We start from the raw sequence: 25,216 nt of genomic DNA, 5'->3' as shown, positions 1-25,216 counted from the left end.
TTCTCCCTTTAACTTCCAAGAATGGTGTCAATATCAAACTTGTAAAGGATTTCAAATATCTTATTACCAGCTCTGAAAAGGATTCTAGAAATTAGGAAAGGTCTAGCTTGGAAAGCTTGTAATAAGTTAAACAAGATATGGCACTCTAATTTGTCTAACGCTCTTAAACTTCAAACTTTTAGAAGTCTTGTCGAGCCCATTCTTCTATATGGCTCGGAGACTTGGACCATGACAAAGACCATGCTGAAGAGCTTTGATGGCTGCTATACAAATCTTTTGAAAAGAGTCCAGAATCTTGATTGGCGCAACCACCCAACCCTTCAAGAGATATATCATGGACTCCCAAGAATTTCCTCTGTCCTGACCAACAGGATGCTCTCTTTCTCAGGTCACTGTTTCCGTGCTAAAAACGAAATGGTGTCTGAGATCTTACTTGTCCTGCGGGCCCTAGGCGCTCGACAAAGCGCACATTTCTTGATAATTTGAAACGGGAAACAGGGCTAGAGATTGAGGAACTGGACACTGCAATGGCTGATCGAGAGCTGAGGAGGGATGGTTTGTTTCCGACTGTGAAATTCTACTCGTTTTTGAGTCAGCATTATAGGTCATCTAAATGCCGATTATTACCGTGAAAATGTCTGGTAGTTATTACCGCATTGTTAAGAATTTAGTAGGGTGTGGATAGCGAAATATTTTGTTAACAATTTCTGTCACGAAATTATATCAGTACAGTCAAAACATGTGATTACTCGAAAAAGTTCACGCGATTTTATTCCCATGTTACTTGCTTTACAACTTACAGCTGATAACTTTATTAGTGTCAATAAATTCGAACCAATCAGAAATAAATGTCATGTAACAAGCAAATAAAAATTTCAAGTAAAAGCGTGATTAGTTTTCAGACTTTAATTTTGCAACCTGTGTATTGTAACATTAACGAATATTTTATATAGAAACCACTCACGCACGACGCCTGATTTTAAGTTGGCGTGATATTGAAATTAATTCCTTTATAATGAGCCCCTTAATTGCATGGTTTATGGCCATAATTGGAGGCTTTTAAATCAGGGCTCAATTGCTCATTATCAAGAGGAAGTAAGTTTAGATTTAGTGTTTATTTCAAAGTATTCCATGCGCCATAACCAGCCAGTCTTTCTTCGATACATTTTTAGCTTTGGTTTTTGTTCGCGAAAATTTCAAAGACCTTCAAAAGTTTTTCATACACGTTTTTTTTTATTAGAACACCTAAAATTTGGCTGATCCTGGATGTTTTATAAGAGGAAGAAATTGTAGTTTCTTGTCATTTTTTTCCAAACTGAGGCTGGGCATGTTCTTACAATGTTCTTAATTTTTCGAATGTCGAATTTCAGCCTCAATGTTCTTATAAACTGGGTTCTAATAAAAAAAAAACGTGTATAAACTACAAGTCATATTCAATGATAAGAAGTGAGGCCACAAGTTCCTCTGAAAATAACCGTTCAACAAAATTCCAAAAGGACAAATTTTCAATTTCTGAAAAGGGCTTTCTATCCTAGCCTTTGTATGACAATACAGTCAACTCTCTCTAATTCGAACTTCTATAATTCGATTTCTTCTGTAAGTGCATTTCGAACTAAAATATTGTCCTCATTGGCTAAAAAGTGGTTGAAATTACTCTCTGTAATTCGAAGAAATTTTTTGGTCACTCGAAGATCGAATTAGAGAAAGTTAACTAATGTCTAATCCAATGAGGATATAATGATGAAGTTATGTAATGTAGAAAGTGCATTGTAATGATTTATGATAATTTATGCAAACAACTCAGCATTTTCAGTGCACGCAAATGAACTTTGAGATGTTCATTGCTTCCTCCCCCGAAGGTCAAGTTTCTATTGATGATATACTCGCATATAAATAGAGGTTGAGCTTGGAATCAGTATACATCGAACAATCGATAGAGAAACATCTTAAGAAGTACAGCGCAGGACACTTGAAAAAAAATCTTTCAAACAACATCAAATACGTCTCCAAAAGGGACCAATAATATCTACAAACTTGTTTTAAAGGTAAGGAACGCATTTTTTTTGTTTTTTTTTCATTTGCCATTCTTTTGAGTTAAAGGGTGAAAACCCACTCCTAATATTAAAATATGAGCATAGGGCGAGGTTTGAACCACACTCGCCCTGCATCTAGTCAACTGTGTGTTTCACATTTTTTCAAACTTTACACAGAGCAAAAATCTCAGCTGAGATCATCATATAAAAAAAACACAAGTAATTTCAAACGAAAATTTTAATTTCTAATATTTTTTCTTCAGAATCGCAACAGACAAATCAACAGCAACAAAATGCCAGGATTAAACTCAGTCAGCGATAAACACGTCGACAATCCGAAAAAAGTTCAACCAAGTTCACCGAGACTGGCTTCAAATCAATATTCGTACCCTAAACAATATACAATGGCTTCACAAATGGCTCGCGCTCTCATGAAATACAAACCGCACATCTCAAAATTTCTCTAAATAAAATTTCATAAAATTAGAATATTTAAATTTAACAATTGAAAAGTTGCAGGCGAGGTAATATATCTTGTACATATCTTATTCTCTTGTAAATATAGCCGCTTTTCTTTGCATATAATAATTTTTCACGAGACTTCCCTTTTGATACCAACGTGTATTAAATCATTCATCGTATTTAAAATTTTAACATTTTTAATCACCAATTAAAATGTAAAACCTTAAGGCTTGGGGACGCGAGAAGTTTTTTTCACGTTGGTGCAATGCAACTTGTCTATCACATGGTTTCCTTTTTTGTTTCCAATTCTCAATTTTGCTCCAGTGTCCCAGTGAGATTTCATTTTTATTGGTAGAAAGAAAAATGGGGTGGAGACACGAGAAAGCGATTCAGGTTGGTGGGAAGGAGCATGTTGCGTTGCACCAACGCGAAAAAAACTTCTCGTGTCCCCAAGGCTTTAGTAGTTACTTTTATTTATTCATAGTGAAAATTCTATTCAAACCTTTTTTGAATCTCCACTTTCATTTAATGTTTTTGATAACCCAGAAGGTTGAAAATGGGAAAAAATCTTCTTAGAAAAAATGTGTTTTCGTGCGATTTAATAGTGACTTTATGTATTTGCACTGTTTAGGACGGTTTAAAACAACCGCGACCAAATACGACAGAATAATTAAGATACACTTCCCGGCGACGACGTCGCGGCGCATCCTAGCAATAAGTATTGTGAATGGAAAGTTAAACAGTTTTTTAAAGCGAACAAAATTGCATTATATTGAACTGGAATACAGTTGAACTTAAATTTGCAGTAAAAATCGATTGATTCGATTATGTTTGGCAATCGGACCAGCAAATGGTAAAATATTCTATTGTGATTCGATTGCGTTATACGTTCGATTAATACAGTGTGGATATAGACTTTTACGTACTAAAACTTGATCGACATGCCGAATATTAAAATAAAACATATTAAACAAATCAAAGTTTTTCGTTTCATGCGCATAATGGATTTTTAGATTCTTAGGCGATTTTGCAGAATTTTGAGACGGAAATTCCTGTCTTTTAAAGTTCTATAAGACGGAAATCCTCCAGAGGTGAATGGTTAATATTTGAATATTTGATTGTGATTCGATTTCGTTCTACGTTCCATTGATAGTGTTGGCAAATTTTAGCCTGATTACTGCTTTGAAAAATTTACTGTCTACCGACGGAATTGGTTTAAAAACTTTACTCCAGTACAATTTTTATACGCAAGTATTTACAAAACCATTCAAATTTGCGGCAAGCATCTTAGTTTTAGTTTACCTAATTTTTAAGCCCTTATCCATTTGGAATATTATACTGATTCTAAGATACTCGTAAAAATCATAAATACATATAACCAATGTTTAGAAGAAAGAGACAGAATATAAACGTACCTCCCATCCAATGAAATCAAATTCAGGAGCACAGACATATAATTGAGTGTGGAAATCCTTATAATCTGTGAACTTCGATTTCAGGATGTCGAAGATGTGAGCCTAAAATGCAGAAAGCGGAAATATTAGGGTCAAGTCTTTTAGAATCTTAAAAGGCCTCAAAAAAAATTTATTCCCTGGTTCCGTGAAAATTTTCTAGAGCGCGTATATGCGTTGAATATTCTTACAATGTTTTTTTTTTGCTCCAAAATGTTATGTTTTTATATTAATTGCAACATAACCAGAACGGTAGGGTTCCCTTTTCAAGGACGTCCTTCAAATCAAATTAATGGACGGTTTTAAGCTCTGATTTTACTGACTAGGGAGAAAACCTTTAAGTGAGATAAATAAGATATGTGTCTTTTCGTAAAATAAAGTACATAAAATTTGCACCCTTTAACGAATGCCTTATCAATAACAAGGAATTCTGGTGAAAGATAAAATTCAACCCCTTTAACTGCTGTTCGTATTTTTTAAGGGTTTGACCTATTTGCCACGGAAAAAATAAGGTTCGACCTATTTGCCAGATCTCTCTTATCCGCAAATGCCGACACCAGCAAAAAATATACCGACAGCAGCACGGAAATGGTCAAAGAAATAACTTTTCCGAGAATCAATTTTCCACGAGTGGATTTTCTGCGAATTTATATTTGGTCAGAGAAAGAGAATATTCTTACGTCATCTTTGATTTGAAAGACAATGGCAATTGCAATTTTGATAGCTACTGATAGAACGATGAAAGATATCCCTTGAACGAGCTAAAAAGTAAAAAAATATATATGGTATTCCTTTCCAAAAGGGTGGCCAATTTTAGTCTACACATAGACAGCTCCAGGCTTTTAGGTCTTACGGAGTTTTACGCTCAAAACGAAGGAAGATATGACGTAGCCTAGGCCCATTTCAAATGTCTCAGTCAGCCTTTTTGAGTACCGCCTAATTGTAGCACCTTTTCTTACTTATAAATGAAAGTTATTCGATGTATCGTATACATACGAAGATTGATATTCCTTACCCAAATCAAAACTCTATTTGGTAATTTTTCAATAGTAGACTCCAATTTGACAACAATCTATAAAGAGATAATAGATTTCAAATCACATTTCAATGATAATATTTTCATGCGATTGTATTATTTTCTGATTAAGATCTTATGGTAATTCATTATAGATCCCCTCGAAGTCACGTTGATATGCAATGGCGTCTCATGTAAGGGTAAGGTCTATATCGCAATTCCCATTTTTAATGAAAAATAGAAGAAATGCAATAAATGATGAAATTTCAACAAGTTGCCAAAGTGCTACCTACCATCTCTTCAAAATTCACAAAAGGCAAAAAGATTTTTGTAAACAAATAAAATCTATATGTCATACCAAAATTGCAATCATGGCAGCCATAAAGAAAGAACTAAAAACAAAAAACAAATTTAGAATCAGCAATTTCCGTTAAGGATAGACAGATGGAACAACAGCCAACTAAATCTATGACCTGTTTTTTTTGGGGACATAAAATGAATAGTTCCTAAACTTGTCTTTTCCTGGCTTTAGAAACTATTAATTTTCGACTTGGGCCTGTGATGTGAAGTGCACATTCGTTGGTCTATTGTACCGCTTAGTGAACTCAGCCCTAGGTTTAACCGTCCCAACCATCAGTGTAGTTAAAAAAAAGTTCCCCTGAGGTAGTGTCCGTCCAATTGGATAATGTCATTGAATATTTGGTTTTTCACAGAAAAACATAATTTTCGTTGTTCTTGATGGTGGATAAATGTTTGTAAAAATCGTTAACGGTTATTCAAATGGACGGGCTATAAGTTCTGATTGGCTGAGAATTACTTCAGAAGCTATATAACTCTAGAGAGTGGATGTAAACAATTCAAGAATTGGAAAAGCTTGTACCTGAGAAGTAACGTGTTAGCGAACTGAGCAACGAAATTGACAGCATGTCCAATCTATAAACGTATGGAGAGGTAAAACAATTAATAAAGTTATACATTCCCCTTTTACAGGTTGGGGGGGGGGGCTAGTATAATTCTAACAAGCAATATGCTGAATGGACCTACCTGATGATTAAAGTTAGATAGCAATGCGAAAAGAAAAATGAAAAAAATCAGTCAGAAAATATAGCGTTTAGCGAAAATACACAACAAAGTAAATTCATCATTGATTGTTGATGGGGGGAGAGGGAAGGGTTGTAGGAAAATAATAAATAGGAAGTTCTGGTCGCAAAAATCAGTTTTATTGACAATTGAATCATGCTTGATAATGAGCATTGTTATGAATAATGTTTTTGTGTGAAAAGCATAGAAATATAAGTAAACTAAACCGGAAAAAAATTTTTCTCAAAAATACAACTCGGCCATGTTTTGAGCATTGCGAATACGCATCTTTCTGCAAAAAATCAGAAAAAAATAAAAATGAAAATTCGAGAAAATATCAAAAAACCGATTTTTCCGACAAAAATTTTTTTTTCGAAAATCGGGCTCTGTCACATTTTAGGTATTGTCATATTGCATCAGTGTGCAAAATTTCATAAACAAATATAAAGTACAGCTCGAGAAATTCAAGAAATACTGTCTTTCCGGCGAAAATAGGTTGTTCCGGCGACTTTTAAATTAGTTCCGGCTTCAAAAATCAATTTTATTGAAAATTGAAACATGCTTAATGGTGGGCATTGCTATTAATAATGTTTTTGAATGAAAAAATAACCAATTATATGGAAAAAGTCCAATGAAAATCCAGAAAAACGGCGATTTCTGGCATATTTCCGGCATTTTCGGCCGGAAAATATTTTTCTCAAGAGTCGGACTAGGTCATGTTTTGGGCATTGTTAATACGATTCTTTGAGCAAAAAATCAGAAAAAACTAATGATAAAATCTCGAGAAAATGCCAAAAAACCAGTTTTTCCGGCATATTTCCGGCATTTTCGGCAGGAATTGAATTTTTTTTCGAAAATCGGGCTCTCTCACAATTTAGGTATTGACATTTTGCATCAGTGTGCAAAATTTCATGAAAAAATATAAAGTACAGCTCAAGAAATTCAAGAAAAACCGTTTTTCCGGCGAAAATCGGCTGTTCCGGCGATTTTTAGAAAGTTCCGGCTTCAAAAATCAATTTTATTGAAAATTGAAACATGCTTAATGGTGGGTATTGCTATTAATAATGTTTTTGAATGAAAAAAACAACCAATTATATGGAAAAAATCCAATGAAAATCCAGAAAAACGGCGATTTCCGGCCGGAAAATTTTTTTTCTCAAGAATTGGACTAGGCCATGTTTTGGGCATTGTTAATACGCATTTTTGAGCAAAAAATCAGAAAAAACTAATGATGAAATCTCGAGAAAATCCCAAAAAACCGCTTTTTCCGGGACATTTCCGGACCTGGCGACCGGAAAAAATTTTATTTCGAAAATCGGGCTCCGTCACATTTTGGGTATTGCCATTTTACATCATTGTGCAAAAAATTAGAAAAAACTAATGAGCCGATCCCGAGAAAAGCTGGCAACAGACGAACGAACGGACGGACGAACGGACGAACGGACAAGGGTTAATTTAAAGGACTACCTTGAGGCAGGTCCAAAAAGGGGGGTGGAGGGTAGTCTGGAGATCCATACTCTCTATTCAAACTTACACCACATAAGCAAAAACCCCATCAGAAGCTACTCATTGAGAGTATGGTATTTTTGACCCAGTTTGAATTTGTTTACATTTGGTTTGAATTTTGTGCCAAAAAAGCCGTTGATAAGGTTAGCCAATCAGATTCGCGCACTTCCAATCAAAACAATAATATCACGTGATTTCAACAATTGTTTAACAGCGAATAAAATTCTGCGACCAGATTTGGCATCTACAAAAATACCCGGCTACTCTGTTATTTCTATATTATTATTCGTTTGAACTAAATGCTATACTTCGAAACCACACAAACAGAGTAGACGAGTCTCCCAGCTAGGTGGAGGGTTGCTCGGCCGTATTTTTTATATTTTTGGCTTAGGGTAAAATACCTGGAGGAGGGGGCTGTGTCCCAATAGGATACTATGGTACAGTAATCGATCTTTCCTATTCTTAATAGATATTTTTGATCTAGATACACAAGAATTTAACAGAAATTCACTTACCAGTAAACCGTTGAGGAATACAAGCATTCTTTTAGAATCAATGAACTTGAGAATGTACAATGCAAATAACGAACAAACCTGAAATAGAAAGAGATCGAATTGAAACACACATGGATACACGAACACTTAGAAACTTATGAAATCGTAGAGAAAACCTCAATCCTAGCCTGGAAGTTCATGCTATGATTTCTACAAACTGTTGGCAAATTGAATAGTATGGTTTGGGCTGTGAGTTTGAATTTCCCCTACAACAGTTGCCTCTCTTTAGTTCGAATAATAAAAGTGTTTTACACTACTTTCCAGCTAAGGGCACGAATGTTTAGTTCGAATTATACAATGATTAAAATTAGAGAGAGAGAGTTGACGAGGCTTCCCCCTAGTGGTTTTCGTGATGGCGTGATATGCATTTTTTCGAGTTCGTGATTTCGTGATTTCGTGATTTTTTTAAATGCGTGATTGCGTGATCGGAGGAACCAACGTGATCAACCGTGATCAGGATAGAAAGGAAATCTAAGTCGCGATAACGTGATTCTTTTGCGTGATTGTGTGAATGCGTGATTTGAAGGGTGGATTGGGGGGGGGGGCTCGTTGACTTTATATAATTGAACAGTAATACAGGAAAAATATCAAGTAATCGTTAAAAAACTTTGTGTTCTTGATATCTATTATACTTACTTGAGTCAGGAGGGCAAACTGAGCGAACTAAAACATAAGAGAAATTGGAGAATATGAATTGAAAAAATCTGATGCAATTAGGATTCAATGACAATCGACTCATATGATCCGAAGACAGGGGGTCACTAGATAGCGCTGGGAAGTTTACTGGAGCGCCATCAGATCATCAGCAAGCAAAGCTCAGAAGTAATCTCAATAATCAAAGTACATCATCCTATTATGGATAATATCCGACCAATATATACCTGAGGTCTCTAAGGTTTAAAAAAAGAAAGAATCATTGCGCTTGCGCTGGGACAATGCCAACGATTCCCTTACGTGAAAAAAAAAATCGCCAAACCGCATTTCCAAGATTTTCTCCAACATCTCCCGCACAAAAAAATCTTCGATTTCCCCAAAAAACTTCAGATCAAGTCGAATTTCGCTGAAATATCCCCCCTCCTGCGTTTTAGTGAAAGTTGACAGCTAATGACAATGTCATGACATTTACGAGGGATAGAAATACTGAAGAAGAGACATACCTGCCACGGCAACATGAATAAGACTGTAGTAATTGCCAATAAAATGCTATGGAATACGCTTGGTTTGTGTACTCTGTAATAAATAAAAAGATTGAATAATTATGAGTAGTTTTTTTGTCTCGTCGCGATCACAGTGTTTTAATGTCTACATATTTCAGTCATTCTATTTTTTTCCGAAGCAAGTAAATCTGAATTAGAAAGGCTGCATTTGTATATTTTGATTCGAAGAAAATATTTGTCCCTTGAAGATCGAATTTGAGAGAGTCAACTGTTGTATTTAAGAATGAAAAGAAGCAACTTACTTTAAGATGTGTACAACTGTTAACATTTGAACCATCAGGAAAGGAAATGAAAAGCTTTCACGAAGAGGTGGCGTCCACATAACTCTTGTTGCCTGTAGACAAGAAAAAAGGTGAACTTCAAAGTCATTAAAATTGTGCATAAAGTCGATTTTTTATGTGTAAAGCCCGGTAATCCAGGAATCTTTAAACAGTCTGCCAAGTGTTTTCACCAGGTCCACGGCCAGCCGACTCGGCCATCTAAAAACTGAACGGAACATATTGGAAGGAGCGGTGATCCGAACCACGAACCACTGCTATGAGACGCTGACGTGTTTGAACACCAACTCTATACCAGAGTGTATCTCAAGTTTATCGCTTCGTAGTACACTCTTTGTGCATTGTCTGTTTGTTAAAAAAAAACTCCCGTACGGAGACATCTGCGAAAAAGTATGATTTATAATAGCAAAACTTCTCTCGTCATCTCCTTTCTCACACCAACACTCCATCGCAGCGGTCGGTTTGAAAAATCTCAAATGAGAAAAGGCAATGACAACAGACCGACCCTCTACGGCAATGAATTTTGAAAGTAGCTGTAGATACTGGGTCTGTGTACAGACAATTGACCACCTGGCCATCGGTTCTTAACTATAAAATTCCCATATCATAATCGAAAGATAATACGGCAGATTGGCATGAAGTGGCTTTGTACTATCTACTGGACTGTTTCAAAAGTGATTCTTCTCAAACTCAAAACTTGTAAAACCATTGAACCACTGTACCAAATTTCAAAAGTTACAATATACTAAATTTTCAATTTACGTTGAAAGGGTTGGGTTGGCCCATATGAGTGCCCCCCGGGTTATCTAAATACAAGAATAATATTACACTTTTAAGGATTTATTCGATCACTGATATCTAACCTATTCAGTTGAGTTCCAGTGGGAATAATTCATAGTGTCCTCCTGGGTTGGTTCCCCCCACTAAAAATCAAAATTTTTCTCCATTCCCCCCTCTGTTATTTCCCCCACCATATTTCAAAATTTTTCGGTTCCCCCCTCTTTTTTGAATTCCCCCAGCTATTTTAAGATTTTGCGGTTCCCCATATGGTTAACATAAAAATGCCTTAAATCAAGTTTGAAATTCTGGAAAGCTTGAAAAAATAGCCTTGAAAGTGCTGGAAAAATGAAATTGTAATGAAAAGTTGGTTTATCCCAAAAGATTTGCTGATTTTATTGCTTAAACAGGTTTTGCAACAAGATCACCTTGAGATCAGTGAAGTTCCCCCAGTCAAAATCTCCTAAATTTATGGTTTTCCCCCCTCTTTATTTTCCCCCAGCAAATTTCAAATTTTTCATTTTCCCACATACTTTAAAAAAAGGGCCAAAATCAGAACCCCCCCCTTTATAAAGGGGGGGGGGGGGCACTATGTAATTGTAAAAGCTTTATACTTGTGGTTTTAGTCAGATCAATCAATTTTTCAAATTAGTCGATGGATTTAAAAACGACCCTAAAATTTTATAAGTATTTTCGTTAACCAAGATTATATAGTATTATTATCCATATAGCGGTCATTAAGTAAGCCATTAAAGATTCGAATTTTGTTGTCATCAATTCTGCCTCAAACTGAACGCTATTGTTATAATATAGTATTATATAATCATTTTCCTTTACAGTGACTGGTTATAAGCGGGCAACAGAATAATTTTTAAAGTAAAAGGTTGTAAAATAGCGCTGATGGAAAACATCTTCCCATTATATTTCGAATTCCTCAAAAGAAAACACCAAACTATTCGACCAATAATATAGAATATGATACATTACTTTTGAAGGCAAAAATTTTATACCCCACCATTTCTCATGTGGTCCTACTTTGACTGAAACACCCCATTATAAATCCCTGTTCCCTGCTATAAAGACTACCTCCCCCTTTTAAGATAGGTTTCTTCACATTATGAATTTTAACAGAGAGTTTTTTTTGGAATTCTTCACGTTTTGCTTACCTCACCATGATTGAAGAAGAATGAAGATACAGATAAAACACCACCCAAAATGTTACCACTGAAATAAAAAAAGATTTGGTTTATCATTTCTCATTTTCTTCACACTTTCTCGTTTTTGAATTAAATAATGCAATTTTTCCTGCTTTTTTTAAGTACAGTACGTCAATTTTTTACCCGTCCTTTTTCAATATTGAGTATTATCAGAGCCCTGTAACAAACCTGCTAATTTGAAAATGTAATTCCTAATACTCGAAATGGAAAATGTACCTTGACCACTTCAATCACAAGGGATGTTCTTAGATGACAAGAAAACATTGGTAACAAATCAATTTCTTTTTCAAAGCCTTTAGTTGACACATGAACTTAAAGAAAAATTTTTTTAGAGAAAGCCCCCAATTCATTGATTATGACAGAAAGTTGTAAAAAACATTTCTCACCCTACATAACATCCAAGAATGAAAATAACAGCCATTTGAAATCCAGCAAGTCCAAAGATTGGGAAAACATAAAAATGAGCGATATCACCCAAACCTGAAGAAAATGAAAAGAACAAAGACAACGATGATGGGTTGGAGCTCTTATACCTTAAGGGAAGAATTTTTGCGGAACAAATTTTTGCGGATCAAATATTTGTGGAATTTAATTTTGCGTTTTTTTGACAAATCCGTGAAATTTAATTCCCCGAAACAAGAATTATTCTCATGATTTAAAAAATCACCTCAGTCTAGAATTGGTGTTTTTGGGGCAAAATAAGCCATATTTTAAACAAAAATTCTTCTTAACTGCGAAATTAAATTCTGCAAAAATTTCTTCCCTTAAGGTACCTTAATTACAGCATATGGTGGAGAAAACGAGGAAAACATATCAACACACCATACTTTTGTTTTCGATAAAGTAAAGGAAGTATATTAGGTCGATAATGTTACTTTTTTTATAACGGAACAGCTGTCTGGATAGCAATGGATAATGTTTACCATATTGGAATTTTTTTGCAGAGATTATTTTATTTTCTAAACGCAGTACTTACCAACACAGCTTTCAACAGGTGATAGCCCTTGTCCTCGATTGATACTATAACATTTCTTTGTTTCCCAATTCATAACACTGCTCACATAGTTGTAAGCTCTGTATGCCATACCAAGGAAAACCTAAAAACGAATAATTTCATCAAATTAGTTTAAAAATGTAGAGCACAGAACCTAACCATGCTCATGTAACCTTATTATTTGACACAAAAAATAAACACAATAATCAAAAACTTAAGAAAAGTTGATCACCTTTTACCATGATTTGAATTTCAATGTATCAAATAATCCAATAATCGATTTCCAAGAAATTCTTAGTGTGTTAGTGCTTTGGGCTTTTTTTTTTCAGTGGGACAAAAGTTAAGTTCTTTTTTTCTGAACGCTGAGACCCTCAAGGAAACGTATAATTGTGGCAAAAAATAACGAAATTGTCAGAGAACATGTACGGTCAATATATTCTTTTAGTTTTCAAGAAAATTGATTGACAGTCAATGCAAAATATTTTTTGTCAATAATTTGTATTCAACAGGTCAAAAAAACTTGCTGACACTCAATGAAAAACTTGCTGACAGTCAATGAAAATCATTGAGCAGGGGCCTAATCAATGTTTTTTGATCTAGTAGTGATACGTCAACAATAACACTGTAAATTGTGTGTTAACAGTCAATTTTTTGCATTGACTGTTCATTACTTATATTGACAGCGCTGACAACAAAATAATTGACAGTCAATACAAAACATTGACTTTAAAAAAGGGAATTATTGAAACTCAATGTTATGTTAAATATTTTTCGACAATAATTTGTATTTAACAGTCAATAAAACTTGCTGACAATCAATGAAAAACATTAAACATGGACCTAATCAATGTTTTATGGCCTGGTAATAATGATCGTATCAAAGGCAGATAATTTACCTCAGGATAAAGGTTGAATCTACGCAGAACATTAACTTTATCTGGGTATTCCGTGATATTACATCTAACAAGATCATGTAATCCATCATATAGAGAGGGTGCTTCAGCCATTGTTTTGTAGTAAGAATAATAAAGTCCCTGAAAAAGAAAAAAACTTATGAAGAAGTGCTCAGTGTTTCTTCAATGACCTTACTACGTTGGTTTATTAAACAGATTTTTACATGTTAGTTAGTTCTGATCAAATTGTTTGGGGTGGGAAAAAGGTAGTCTTCATTAAGAATTTTAATAAGAAAAATCTTAGTATCTTATTAAAATTAGAGTACTAATTAAGAGTAGAATTGTTTACATTACCTTTTCATGATCATCAAAAATATATACATAAATCTTGATTTTAAGGTAACCTCAGTGGAAATATCAATCTGATTTTCAGAAAAACGTTCTAGTTCACAGTACCAAAATTGAGAAATATTACCATGAAAATGAACAAATGTGTCGATTCGGAGTGGTCTAGATCGGCCTTTGTTTAGAGAAAAGATTTAAGAACATGGTTCAGCATGGATCGGCCAAAATCGGCCAGGACTGGTCCATATCAGCCAAAAATTTGCCTTTTTAAGGATCGGCTGATCTTATTGCTTGCAGGGACACAAAAGTTGAAACACTGTCCGGAGATTCCTACCATTTCAGTTCTGAAAGAGAGTTCTCTTTCAAGTGTTGAGAGATGTGAGAAGAATCTTTGTTGTTCAAACATCCCATAAACATGTTGACTATGTAGATAGCCAATGATTGCAGCTGAAATGGAATGACAAAATGGTCAATGATATAATGCTCGACCAAGCTATATCTTTTCTATTGTTTTTAACATTGTTTTTTTTTATTGTAAATTTATTATCTAATTATGAATTTGTTTTTAAAATCTTTTTTGTTGTTGATAGGTTTTTACACTCTGATGATGACCTCTTGTAGTGAAGGTCGAATTTTGAAAAGCATGACGACGCTTCTTCTGAAATCTTGAAAATAGAATGAATGTAACAATATTTCTACGGTTCTCAAAGAACACCATATTTTAATCCTTTGAAAAGAGAATTCTGAGTTCAAATAAAGAGTTTTATTCAAATTTATTTGTGCAGTTCTCGCATCTTAAAAATTGGTCATGGTCGGCAGAAACTGCAGCTTCTTTTTAACATTTTAGGCTAGCTCTATAGTCCGAATGCATTTCAGGTTTTCAACTTGAATTCTAAGGACTGTTGTCACTTGGTTATTTCCCCCGATAAAGTTTTTGATAGACAAGTTTACCTAAAATAAGGACAAATATCTTGTATTTATCAATTCCAAGGGATGAAATATCGATGCTTGAGCTCTTGTCATTTTTCTTGTCATGACTTCTTGATTTTGGAAGACTTTTTGCATTTCTTCCCTTCCCCATTATTGAGATTTTATTTTCTAAAAGTAGAGAAAAAAGACAATATTATAAAATCAAACGCCACACATCATAAACAGAGTAAAAACCTTAGACAAGATTAAGTAAGGTCTTTGATTCATAAGGTGCTTTTTATTTAATAAAATTTAAAAAATCATCACAATAATTTGTTTAATAATAATTTCATACAAAATTAAAATTGACATATAATATTCATATAAAGTCTAGACTAGAAAAAACCATTGTCTTTAGCTTTAATTCTGCAACTGACTCTCATTATCAACTTCTTGAAAATCTTGTGGTATGTAGAACGATCCTGATAAAGCATCCATCAAAGATTCAGTAATAGCCGACTCTTTCACTTTCCTGTATGCCATACAATGTAAATGTTCAAGTTTTTCGTATTTGAAGCGCACAAAACCGATTTCCTCTAATGCATTTTTCCAGGACTTCATCATACCTTGGTGCCTGTTTTGATGTGAGGAATCAGGTGTTATAATTAATATGAGTCCATTAATTTTCAATGCATAGGAGGCATTCACGCAACACTTGAGCCTCTGTTTGGGAGATGGGAAATATGACAGTAACAAAGAAAAAACAACAACATTGAAAGTATTTGTCAACAGACTTCCAGACTTTAAATTTGTTTTAATGTCATCTATCTGAGTGTATGCTTCATTCACAGCAGAAAAATTCAAATTCAAGAAATCACAAAATATGACATCCTCATTGGCAGGTGCAATATCGATTGCAATACTGGTGTATTCTACAGTTTCTCCGAAAGGATTATAACAACTCCCAACATCTAGTAGTAATTTCTTTGTGTCTTCAATTTCAAAAACTGTATTTTCAATCTCAAAATTAATCCTTTGGTGCTCCTCAGGAGACTCTTCAATATTATTACTTCGTAAATCTTCAAACTTCTTTGTTTTTAATTCTTTTCTCAAGACTTTGAGTAGACCACCTTCATAATAATATGAAATCGTTGCTAAACACCATTTGATTCTATTATTATTATCCATTCTCCATGAATTCTTTGCCAACGAACACATCGATTCTGCATAATTTTGGAGGGATTCTTTATTCTGGATGTGTTTATCCCAAATTTCATCTTCAGATATTCCATGTTTGAATTCATTTCTCAAACTTTTGTGCAGATTTTTTACAACATTAGCATGATCAGACATTATGAATACTAAAAACAACCAAAGAATTAAGGAACAAAATCAGGGGTAAGGTCAGGAGGAAGGTTAAGTGTGCTTATTCATCTTGTGGTGGTGTAAAAAATGGGCAATCTTTGGAAGGATTTTTCAATCTAGTGGCCAATGGAGTGGATCGCAATGGGTCACAAAGACAAGGGTATTGTTGAAGGTAAAATGTTAAAGTGCATAATGAGATAACAAATGATGTTAAAATGTTTAATGTTAAACGTATGATGATGAAATGTACAATGCTGGAACATGAACTGATGAAACTGGATGAAATATTTAATAATGACACGTATATGATAAAATTTATGGTCACAACAAAATACCGGGTGTGTCACAAAAAAGTTTTCTCTTTAAAACTAATTTTCTAGAAATCTAAAAATCTTAAAAGAACTATTCCTATTTCATTGGGAAGAAGAAAGATAGAACTTAAATTTTAATGGGTCATTTATTAAATTCGATTCATTAGATCAAAAGTTATCCTTAATTCAATAAATACAGTAAGAAAGTGCTCGAAATTTTTGAAAATCGACCTATCAAAAAAGTCTTTTCATCCAAGACAGTGCCCTGTCTCATAGGTCGAACCTAGTTCAACACTTTTTGGAAGAAAAATTAAGCAAAAAGTAATGTGAAATAAATTCATAAGGCTTTGAAGCAATTCACCTCACGTTTGAATACTGTACATGAAATGAATGGTGAATGTATCAAAATGCATTTTGGCTGTGTTACTTATATATAATATTATTTTTCAATTGTGTATCCAAAAGAAATATAACTTTCTTATTTAGACAATAAAGTCATTGGCTTCTTAATAATAATAAAAAGAAGAAAAGTTTGCAATTTTATTTGGTCAATTTTTCTCATTTTTTTAGCAATTCAGATTTCAATCACACCAGATAAAAATCATGCTAGCTATGCTAGCTAATCATGTTGATAATGAACCCAACTCTTAGAAATTATCTTAGAAATACGTTAAGGAAATCCTTAACGTATTGGCTAAAATTTCATAGGTAAATTCTTTTTTCAAAACTTTGTATTTTAATATTTGAGGTCTATGCATGTTAGCCTCCACTGATGCAAGTTACCCGATCTCACAGTATCTAGCCGAAGGTAGGGGAGGGTGCCACTCTTTCTCCCTCCACTTAACAGTGCGTCACAATTTCGATTTCGAGCGATATTTCGATCATACGGAAGCACTTCAAAACACCAGCTTTTTTCAAGTTTTGTCTTGTTTAACCAAACCCTTCAATCTCGCGTAGGCTTAGGGGTCAAGACTAGAACCCCTGATACAAGACATTTGCCTGACCTAAAAAATCATCAGCATATCAATTTTGTTAATTGTCAGAATTGTTTACTGACTGGAAATAAGTAACTTTTTGAAGCTTCATTTTTTGTCGGTTGTGCTTTATTTTGAAAATAACAAAGATGAAAAGTTACCATAAATCCCACGAGTAAAAGAAGGTACATTCCGACTAGTCTACGAACCTGTACGAACAGTGCCACTGAAAATTGAAACTAGGAATTTATTGATTATTTCACTAATGAAGTATCAAACTTTTTGTCTTTTATAATTATTATAAATTCATAGTTTTCAGGCGGACAGGCGTTTTGCACGTCTCGAGATCGGAAATTAGATGAGAGTAAAAGATGGGGGCGTTTTATTATGTATATATATAATATTAATTCATCTTTTTATTTTTTCGCGATTGCAAAATGAATTTTTGATTTTTGAATTAAGGAAATGATAATGTAATATGTTATATTTGATTGTCAATGCAAAAAGATATTTCTTTACTTTACGAATAATCTGCTATGTTGCTTCGCCACTTACCCCCGGATTGTTTTAGTAGGCACTTCGGCCACGTGAATAAAAACATGCTTATACCTTATTGGTATATATTTTCGCGTGTTACAAATTTTCGCGGGTACTTAATTTCGCGAGTTTTTTGGCCAATTTTCGCGAAATTTGATACTGTTTAAATTTTTCAAAATTACAAAATCGCGAAATTAAATACACGCGAAAAATTTTTCTTAGTATTTTGTTAGCATTTTTACATCAAAAACGTTGTGTTTCAAGAAAAATCAGTCTTTTTCTTGCTTTATATTCCCACTTTCTGAAAATACCTAGTTTAGTGAATCGCGAAATTTAATACACGCGAAAATTTTCCAGAAGTCGGCAATCGCGAAATTTAATACACGCGAAACACGTTTTTTCGAAAAAATTTCGCGATTCGCGAAAATTTGTAACACGCGAAAATATATACCAATAAGGTATATGTTGAACCTGACTGTGGACTGACAGAAATAGCAACTACATAAATTATTGTGGAAGTGAACGCTTGAGACGAATGCTTGGGAAATAAAAAAAGACAACTTTTGTAAGGACGTTGAGTGGCACTCTATGGCACACTTTGCCTGGGTATCTAGACTCAAAATTTTAGAAAAAAACTCTTACCTCATCATACAATAAAATCTTAGAGTTTGGTGCAACTAAAAAAGTTGGGTACAGTTTGTTTGATAGTGCCTGTGAGTAAACCCTTGTTGACAGAATATCAGGCAGATAACCCAGGCAGACACACATAATTAACTTACTATAAAAGCTCTTTTACAAACTTTCAAAACTACTTTAAACTACATCAAAACATCATCCACATTTATGAAGGCTCATTTCCAGCGGCCATTTCGTTTAGAAATGAACCTGCGTTTTCATTTTCATTTGTTTATCTTTTTTTGCGAGGTCAGCTTTTTCCATAAATTATGCACACGCATAGAAAAACATACAAAATCCCACGGAAATTCTGATCAGTGACTGGGCCACGTATTGGCCAATCAGATGCACTCCCATATGCAGGGACAAATATCCCTGCAGACGAGTTAGTTGGACCAGACCGTAAACCAGAAACATGATCTTAAAAAACCAGACGGTGAAATAGTTTACGGTCTGGATATCCAGGCTATGGCAATCTGTGAAGGACTGCTTAAAACCCTTGATCCTTCTCTTAGTTGCTGAGCATCAAGCAGAAAGGCATTAAGTACCATTTTGGAAATCTTTGCTATGACCCAGCTGGGTTGAACCCAAAACTTTGCGCACGGTAGCCGGTTGCTCTACCTGCACTATAGTCACTAGATTCTAAAATTTGATTTCTATTTCTATTTTCTATTTGGTTGAGTTGCAGGAGGCTTTAGAGGCCTATTCTCGCAACTATAGACGCTTACTAATGAGCGTCCCGTCAGCACCTTGAACTAACTACCCAGTAGACCTTTTTTTAAAGAGGCAGCCATGTTGAATAATTATATATGTACTCCAGCATAAAAACAATGATACAGCCATGCATAATTACTGTATCATGCATATTTTAAAAATTATGCATGGCTGTATCATTGTTTTTATGCTGGAGTACATAATTATTCAACATGGCTGCCTCTTTAAAAAAAGGTCTATTCCCCTCACATGGCATGGGTTGACCCTAGCCTGGATATCCAAGCTCAAAATTTTAGAAAAAATAAGTTTTACCTCAGCCAGACAAAGTTCTAAAATTATAGAGCTTGGTTCACCTAGAAATCAGGTGAACCCCTGTTGACAGATTTCCCTGCATGAATCCCATGGCTGCAAATAAATATATGCACATAATGACATGCATAATTTCAAGATGGTACCCCAGCAGTGATAAATCAATTTAGAATGGCAGCCTTTACCATAAAATATAGACAGTGTGGTGGAAAGTCTGTTAGACAGAAAGAAAGTGCAAAGTGATTTTTGGAGAAATTTTTTTCTTCAAAATCCAACCCAAAACAGCAATACAAAATTGGCAAACAAAAAAGAAGAATTGAAGCAAAATAAAGAGATACCTTTAGTTCTTTACACGATGCAACCAAGTAGCGACTCCAGAAGTCATGCAACTTTCGTTGACGTCAAACCAAATGTTTCATTTTTCCGTGAACTTTGAACCCTTGGAACTTTATTTCTATGTATGCTAAAGCGTTCTGGTTTTTACTAAATGAAAGCCCGTGATCTTAGCTTTCCAGCGGTATATAACACTGTGGACACGGGCTAGACGGCAAATTGGTAAAATGCCGAATGTTTTGCAACATTTTGAAAATTGTTTGCCGACGGGAGAAAAAAAATTAGCAACTATCGAATAAAAAATTTGTCTGGAAACGGAGGAAAATGTATTTGGAGGCTGAAACTTGGTATGTTTATCAGAAAAAGGGTGAGGAATTCAAAAATCACAATCGCTAATTCTAGTTCTTTCATTTTCATGTAGTTTTTTTAATTTTTTTGCTTCTTTAGCATGGGAATGTCCCAAAAAAAAGTTTTTATTTCTGCCGAAATGGATTTTCTTTTCATTTGGGGTTTCTCCTTTCAGAAAAACTTATTCTTTACTCATAAGTTTTTGTTCCTCCATTTCCAGAGGCCCCTTGAAAATGGGTCCTACCACCTTTTTTGACTCATTTCAACCTTTTCCAAGCTATTTTCTTCAAAAACAAAAATAAAACAGTGCAATGTCTTCTTTTTTCAAAAAAAGATATATCTTTCGTTATTTTGATAAATATACTAAACATTTTACAAATATTTTTATATAATAATATTTTAACACCATCAAAGAATTCTCCCTCCAAATTTGAGGTCTCTAGCTACACTAAAAAAAGAGATATGCAAAATTTAAGAAGCATGACTGGAAAATTTTTTTTTCTTTCTTTTTTGACACATTTTTCAAATTTTTCCAAGCTGTTTTCCTAACCTTTTTTTTGACATTTTTAGTCAAATTTTTGACACTAAAATTTGAATATCTTTACAACCACTAATCCTCTGGAGGCCTATGACCCCTCATTTTCTTTCTTTTTCAAAGCTCTACAAGATAGGATAGATTTTGAAAAAAAAATTAAAACTTGAAAAATCTTCTGGAATTGCTAAACCAAGTCATTAAGAAGATTAAAACAAGAATATCTAAGTAAGTAATTGAAAAGAAAACAACCAGAACATCTAAAAATTCCCATGTTTTGATCTTCACACTTCTTCCCTACCATTATTGTTATTTTTATTTGGATGCGTGGTCAAACACCCAAGGGAGATATAATTAGCTATTCTATTGTTATTTGCTTCGAAAAAGAAAAATCAGGGTACGCGCCTTGCTGATCGCGCCCGCGCGGTCCATCCTTTAGGCGAACACTTCAAGTCGGCTCGCATAATTTCTTATACGCGCGCCACCATTCAGATCTCTGATTCGCTTGGACCAACCAATCAGAATATCCGCATAATCATCCTCAGATAAGAATGCAGACGATCTAGGTAAACCAGACCGTAAACATAAGAAATATCAAAATCAAGAAAAAAGTTTACGGGCTGGATATCCAGGCTAGGGTTGACCCGGGCGAAGGAACATTTACTTGCCAAGTGAACTGCCGTGGGGAAATCCCACTTGTTCGACAGTATACTTGTTCGACGGTGCATTTGTTCGACAAATCTTAAAAAATGTCGAACTGTTGCGCTGTCGAACAACTGATCGCTTAGTTGTTCGACAGACCAGTTGTTCGACAGTTACTTGTTCGACATCCACTTGTTCGACTGTATGGTTGTTAGACACCCACTTGTTCGACACTCATTTGATAAAACAAAAGGAAGCAAAATCTCCAAGTTAAAAAATGAAAAAAATAAATCGGAAAAGCTAAAGGAAGAAAAATAGACCTACAAGCATGGTCATAGTATTTGAGAAAAAAGAGAAATTCCCCAGAAAGTTTTAAAACCACGCAATCTACTTGTAAGTGCTCTAAAGGAGGTTCGAAGTGTAGAGTTTTAGCTCTGAGTTTTAACGCTAGACGCATTAACGCTTATAGTTATGGAATGTCCAATTCCGAAATTCAAGATATTAGGTCATAACTCGGAAAAAGTCTGATTTTTCGTAAAACGGTTTTATTAACTCGGAAAAAATTATTTCGGGAATACTCTTCCAATCCTCTCGTGTATGTACTGGCCAATTTCCCATCGGAGAGGAATGAGTGATAGTCAACTTTTTATGTGCAACTGGTGCAACTAAGCTTGAGCGTAAAGCTAAAAAATATTACGGTTGGACCTGCCAATACCTGGGTTACCAAGCTCATCCCCGTGTATTCCAGGTTTTATTTACATTAGTCTAATCTAATTGACTAAGAATACCCTGTTGTGTTGATAGAAGCAAGTTTCCCCCTCAGTGGGGAAACTTATTAAAAAAAGCATCATAAACAAAAGATCTGACGTTACAGAATTACACTGCAGTGCAATATCTTCAAAATTGTAACATGCTAAAGCACTGGACTCAACTTCAGACAGGCACGGATTTGAAAGGTCGCTTCGCTTCGTTCACTGCAGTGACCGTTGACGATTATAATATCTTATACCGGATATTGCCATTTTGCATCAATTTCGTGAAAGAATAAAAGTACAGCTCGAGAAATTCAAGAAATACCGTTTTTCCGGCGAAAATAGGCTGTTCCGGCGATTTTTAGAAAGTTCCGGCTTCAAAAATCAGTTTAATTGACAATTGAACCATGGTAGGCATTGCCATTGATAATAATTTTCTATGAAAAAAGCAACGAAATATAAGGATAAAGTCTGATCAAAATCTGCAAAAATGGCGATTTCCGGAATATTTCCGGGATTTTCGACCGGAAAAGAATTTTTCTCAAAAATCGGACTCGGCCATGATTTGGACATTGCTAATATGCATCTTTGTGCATGCAAAAAATCATAAAAAACTAATGATGAAATCTCGAGAAATGCCAAAAAACCGATTTTTCTGGCATTTTTCCGGTATTTTCGGCCGGAAAATTATGTTTTTCAAAAATCGGGCTTTGTCACATTTTATATATTACCATTTTGCATCAGTGTTCAAAATTTCATGAAAAAATATAAAGTACAGCTCGAGAAATTCAAGAAATACCGTTTTTCCGGCGAAAATCGGCTGTTCCGGCAATTTTTAGAAAGTTCCGGTATTTTCGGCCGGAAAAAAGTTTTTCTCAAAAATGGTACTCGGCAATGTACTCGGCAATGTTTTGCGCATCTTTGTTCAAAAAATCAGAAAATGGTTTTTCCGGCATATTTCCGGCATTTTCGGCCGGAAAAAAGTTTTTCCGAAAATTGGGCTCTGTCACATTTTGGGCATTGCCATTTTGCATAGTTTTGCCAAAAATCAGAAAAAACTAATGAGCCAATCTCGAGAAAAGCTGGTAACAGCAGACGGACGAACGAACGAACGGACGAACGAACGGACGGCGGACCGACAAAGGTTAATTTATAGGACCTCAGTGGGGGAATTTCTTAAAACAAAACGTCATAAAACAAAAGATCTGACATTATATTATTTGATTATTTTCAATGGGGAAATAAAAAATCGGGGTTAATTTCCCACTGGGGACGATATTTTGGACAATTTTTCCAGTGGGAGGGGTTCCCAGTGGGGCTGTGGCTGTGAGAAGGGGGTGTGTTATCAGTAAGCATATAAAAAGCTAATAATACGCAGGGAACGAGGTTGCTGGGTTACCAGACTCCTCGCTGCAAAATCCTTTACGCAGTCTTGCAAAATTCCATAATCTAAACCTTTCAGATGTGAAAATCTTTCCCAAGATAGCTAACTTGAAAACATGTGCGCGAAAAATAAATTCCTAGTTAACTAACTCAAAAAAAGGTTTTGTGAAAAAAAATCCAAGTTAGCCAACTCGAAAATTTTTTTTGCGAAAAAAAAAGATTCCAGATAATTCTAACTCGAAAAATCTTTTTTGGAAAAGAAAAATCCAGTTAGAATTGAGTATACGTCATAATTTAAATTTTTATGACGTCATAATTTAGCTAACTCGAAAATTGCTAACTCGAACTTTTCTAACTCTAATATACGGGCCTCTCTTCAGAGCTTTACCGTGTCGGAAGAAAATTTCTGGGAGCCAGAAAAGGGTAAACCATAGGCTACGATTTTATGTGAAATACAGGGTACAGGGTAATATACAAACTGTCGACCATCTACACTGTCGAACAACTGGGCTGTCGATTATGTGAACGATCACTTGTTCGACGCCCACTTGTTCGACATTTATGTCGAACAAGTGGGCGTCGAACAAGTGAGTGTCGAACAACTATAGATTGTCGAACAAGTGGGTTGTCGATCAAGTGGGTTGTCGATCAAGTGGGCGCCCATTTGTTCGACAACCCACTTGTTCGACAATTTTACGAATTTGTCGAACAAGTGAGTTGTCGAACAAATGGGTTGTCGAACATGTGACATATCACCACTGCCGTGAGTGGGAATAGAACATTGGCCTCCTGCAGAAGCCAAGGTCGACTACCACTATACCACGGCACGGCACCTTTCGATTGTTCGATTGGTTCGACAAAAGTTCGATTGATCGGGTCTGGACTACACTGCACTGCTGACTGCTAGTTTTTGAAATTTTTGACATAAATACAGAATTATTAAGAATGTATATTACCTTCTGTCATTTTGGTATGGTATGTTGTTTTAGGAACAGGTGACTTCTTTCTTCCGTTTTTAGATATAAAGAACTAACTTTTTAAGAATCAGCAATCAAATTTTATATTTTCTAACCCATGAACTTCATAAATTTATTTTAATTTCTCAGTTTTGTCAACTACACTACATAATTCAACTTACATTTTAAAGCTTATATACGTAATATGTTCTTTCCTATCCGGCTCTGCACCTGTCAGTCTCAATATTTTATCCAAATAACAAAGAATCTTTTACATACCTATGGCACTGAAAATATCATTTCATGAATACATAGTAATGATAAAATGACAAAAAGAAGAATAGAAAAGAGTATTTGTTTTCACACTTTAGCAATAAAATTTTTATACCATTTTTCTCCCCATCCATGCTTTATTTTAAGAGCTTGAAAGACCTACCCTACAGTATATCAAAGCTTCTGTGATTTTGAATATTTAATCAGGTGAGAACTTCATGTATCAAGCTTCAAATAAGTGTAAATTTCCTCAAAAAATAACAAAACCTCAGCTGGAATTTGTAAAACGTGTACCTTCAAATTTTGGCCGCCATTTGTTTTGTTTACAATTTTTTAGCAGCGCATCGAGCGGTCCAGCCAGTAACATCATGATAAGTCGCC

The 25,216-nt window shown here is 34.8% G+C and overlaps 2 protein-coding genes and 1 long non-coding RNA gene across 3 annotated transcripts in view; 1 reads left to right on the top strand and 2 right to left on the bottom strand.

Moving 5' to 3' along the window:
* LOC136819202 (protein C-mannosyl-transferase DPY19L1-like) overlaps nucleotides 1-24,575 on the bottom strand; it is a 73,311-nt gene extending 48,736 nt beyond the window's left edge. The window contains exons 1-16 of the mRNA XM_067075419.1: nucleotides 24,563-24,575; nucleotides 14,774-14,920; nucleotides 14,157-14,269; nucleotides 13,481-13,618; nucleotides 12,567-12,687; nucleotides 11,977-12,070; nucleotides 11,540-11,597; nucleotides 9,561-9,652; nucleotides 9,259-9,331; nucleotides 8,738-8,764; nucleotides 8,063-8,140; nucleotides 5,842-5,894; nucleotides 5,320-5,353; nucleotides 4,962-5,018; nucleotides 4,627-4,707; nucleotides 3,911-4,012 (exon numbers count right to left, since the gene is read on the bottom strand). Coding sequence (XP_066931520.1) covers nucleotides 3,911-4,012; nucleotides 4,627-4,707; nucleotides 4,962-5,018; nucleotides 5,320-5,353; nucleotides 5,842-5,894; nucleotides 8,063-8,140; nucleotides 8,738-8,764; nucleotides 9,259-9,331; nucleotides 9,561-9,652; nucleotides 11,540-11,597; nucleotides 11,977-12,070; nucleotides 12,567-12,687; nucleotides 13,481-13,618; nucleotides 14,157-14,269; nucleotides 14,774-14,920; nucleotides 24,563-24,572 — 1,278 coding nt within the window. The 5' untranslated portion in view covers nucleotides 24,573-24,575. The remainder of the gene's footprint in view (nucleotides 1-3,910; nucleotides 4,013-4,626; nucleotides 4,708-4,961; nucleotides 5,019-5,319; nucleotides 5,354-5,841; nucleotides 5,895-8,062; nucleotides 8,141-8,737; nucleotides 8,765-9,258; nucleotides 9,332-9,560; nucleotides 9,653-11,539; nucleotides 11,598-11,976; nucleotides 12,071-12,566; nucleotides 12,688-13,480; nucleotides 13,619-14,156; nucleotides 14,270-14,773; nucleotides 14,921-24,562) is intronic.
* Nucleotides 1,845-2,641, top strand: LOC136819234 (uncharacterized). The gene is made up of 2 exons (XR_010848409.1): nucleotides 1,845-2,045; nucleotides 2,297-2,641. It is a non-coding gene; the product is annotated as an uncharacterized lncRNA (long non-coding RNA).
* On the bottom strand, nucleotides 15,012-18,004 carry LOC136819210 (S-adenosylmethionine sensor upstream of mTORC1-like). Its single transcript, XM_067075431.1, has one exon. The coding sequence runs from the start codon at nucleotides 16,082-16,084 to the stop codon at nucleotides 15,152-15,154; it is 933 nt and encodes a 310-aa protein (XP_066931532.1). The 5' UTR covers nucleotides 16,085-18,004; the 3' UTR covers nucleotides 15,012-15,151.
* Nucleotides 24,576-25,216: the final 641 nt, after the last annotated feature.

Source organism: Clytia hemisphaerica, unplaced genomic scaffold (genome assembly GCF_902728285.1).
Source record: "Clytia hemisphaerica strain Z4C2 unplaced genomic scaffold, Clytia hemisphaerica genome assembly, whole genome shotgun sequence".
Taxonomy (NCBI): domain Eukaryota; kingdom Metazoa; phylum Cnidaria; class Hydrozoa; order Leptothecata; family Clytiidae; genus Clytia; species Clytia hemisphaerica.
The sequence above is the reverse complement of the archived record's forward strand: the minus strand, read 5'-3'. Positions and strand labels throughout refer to the sequence as shown.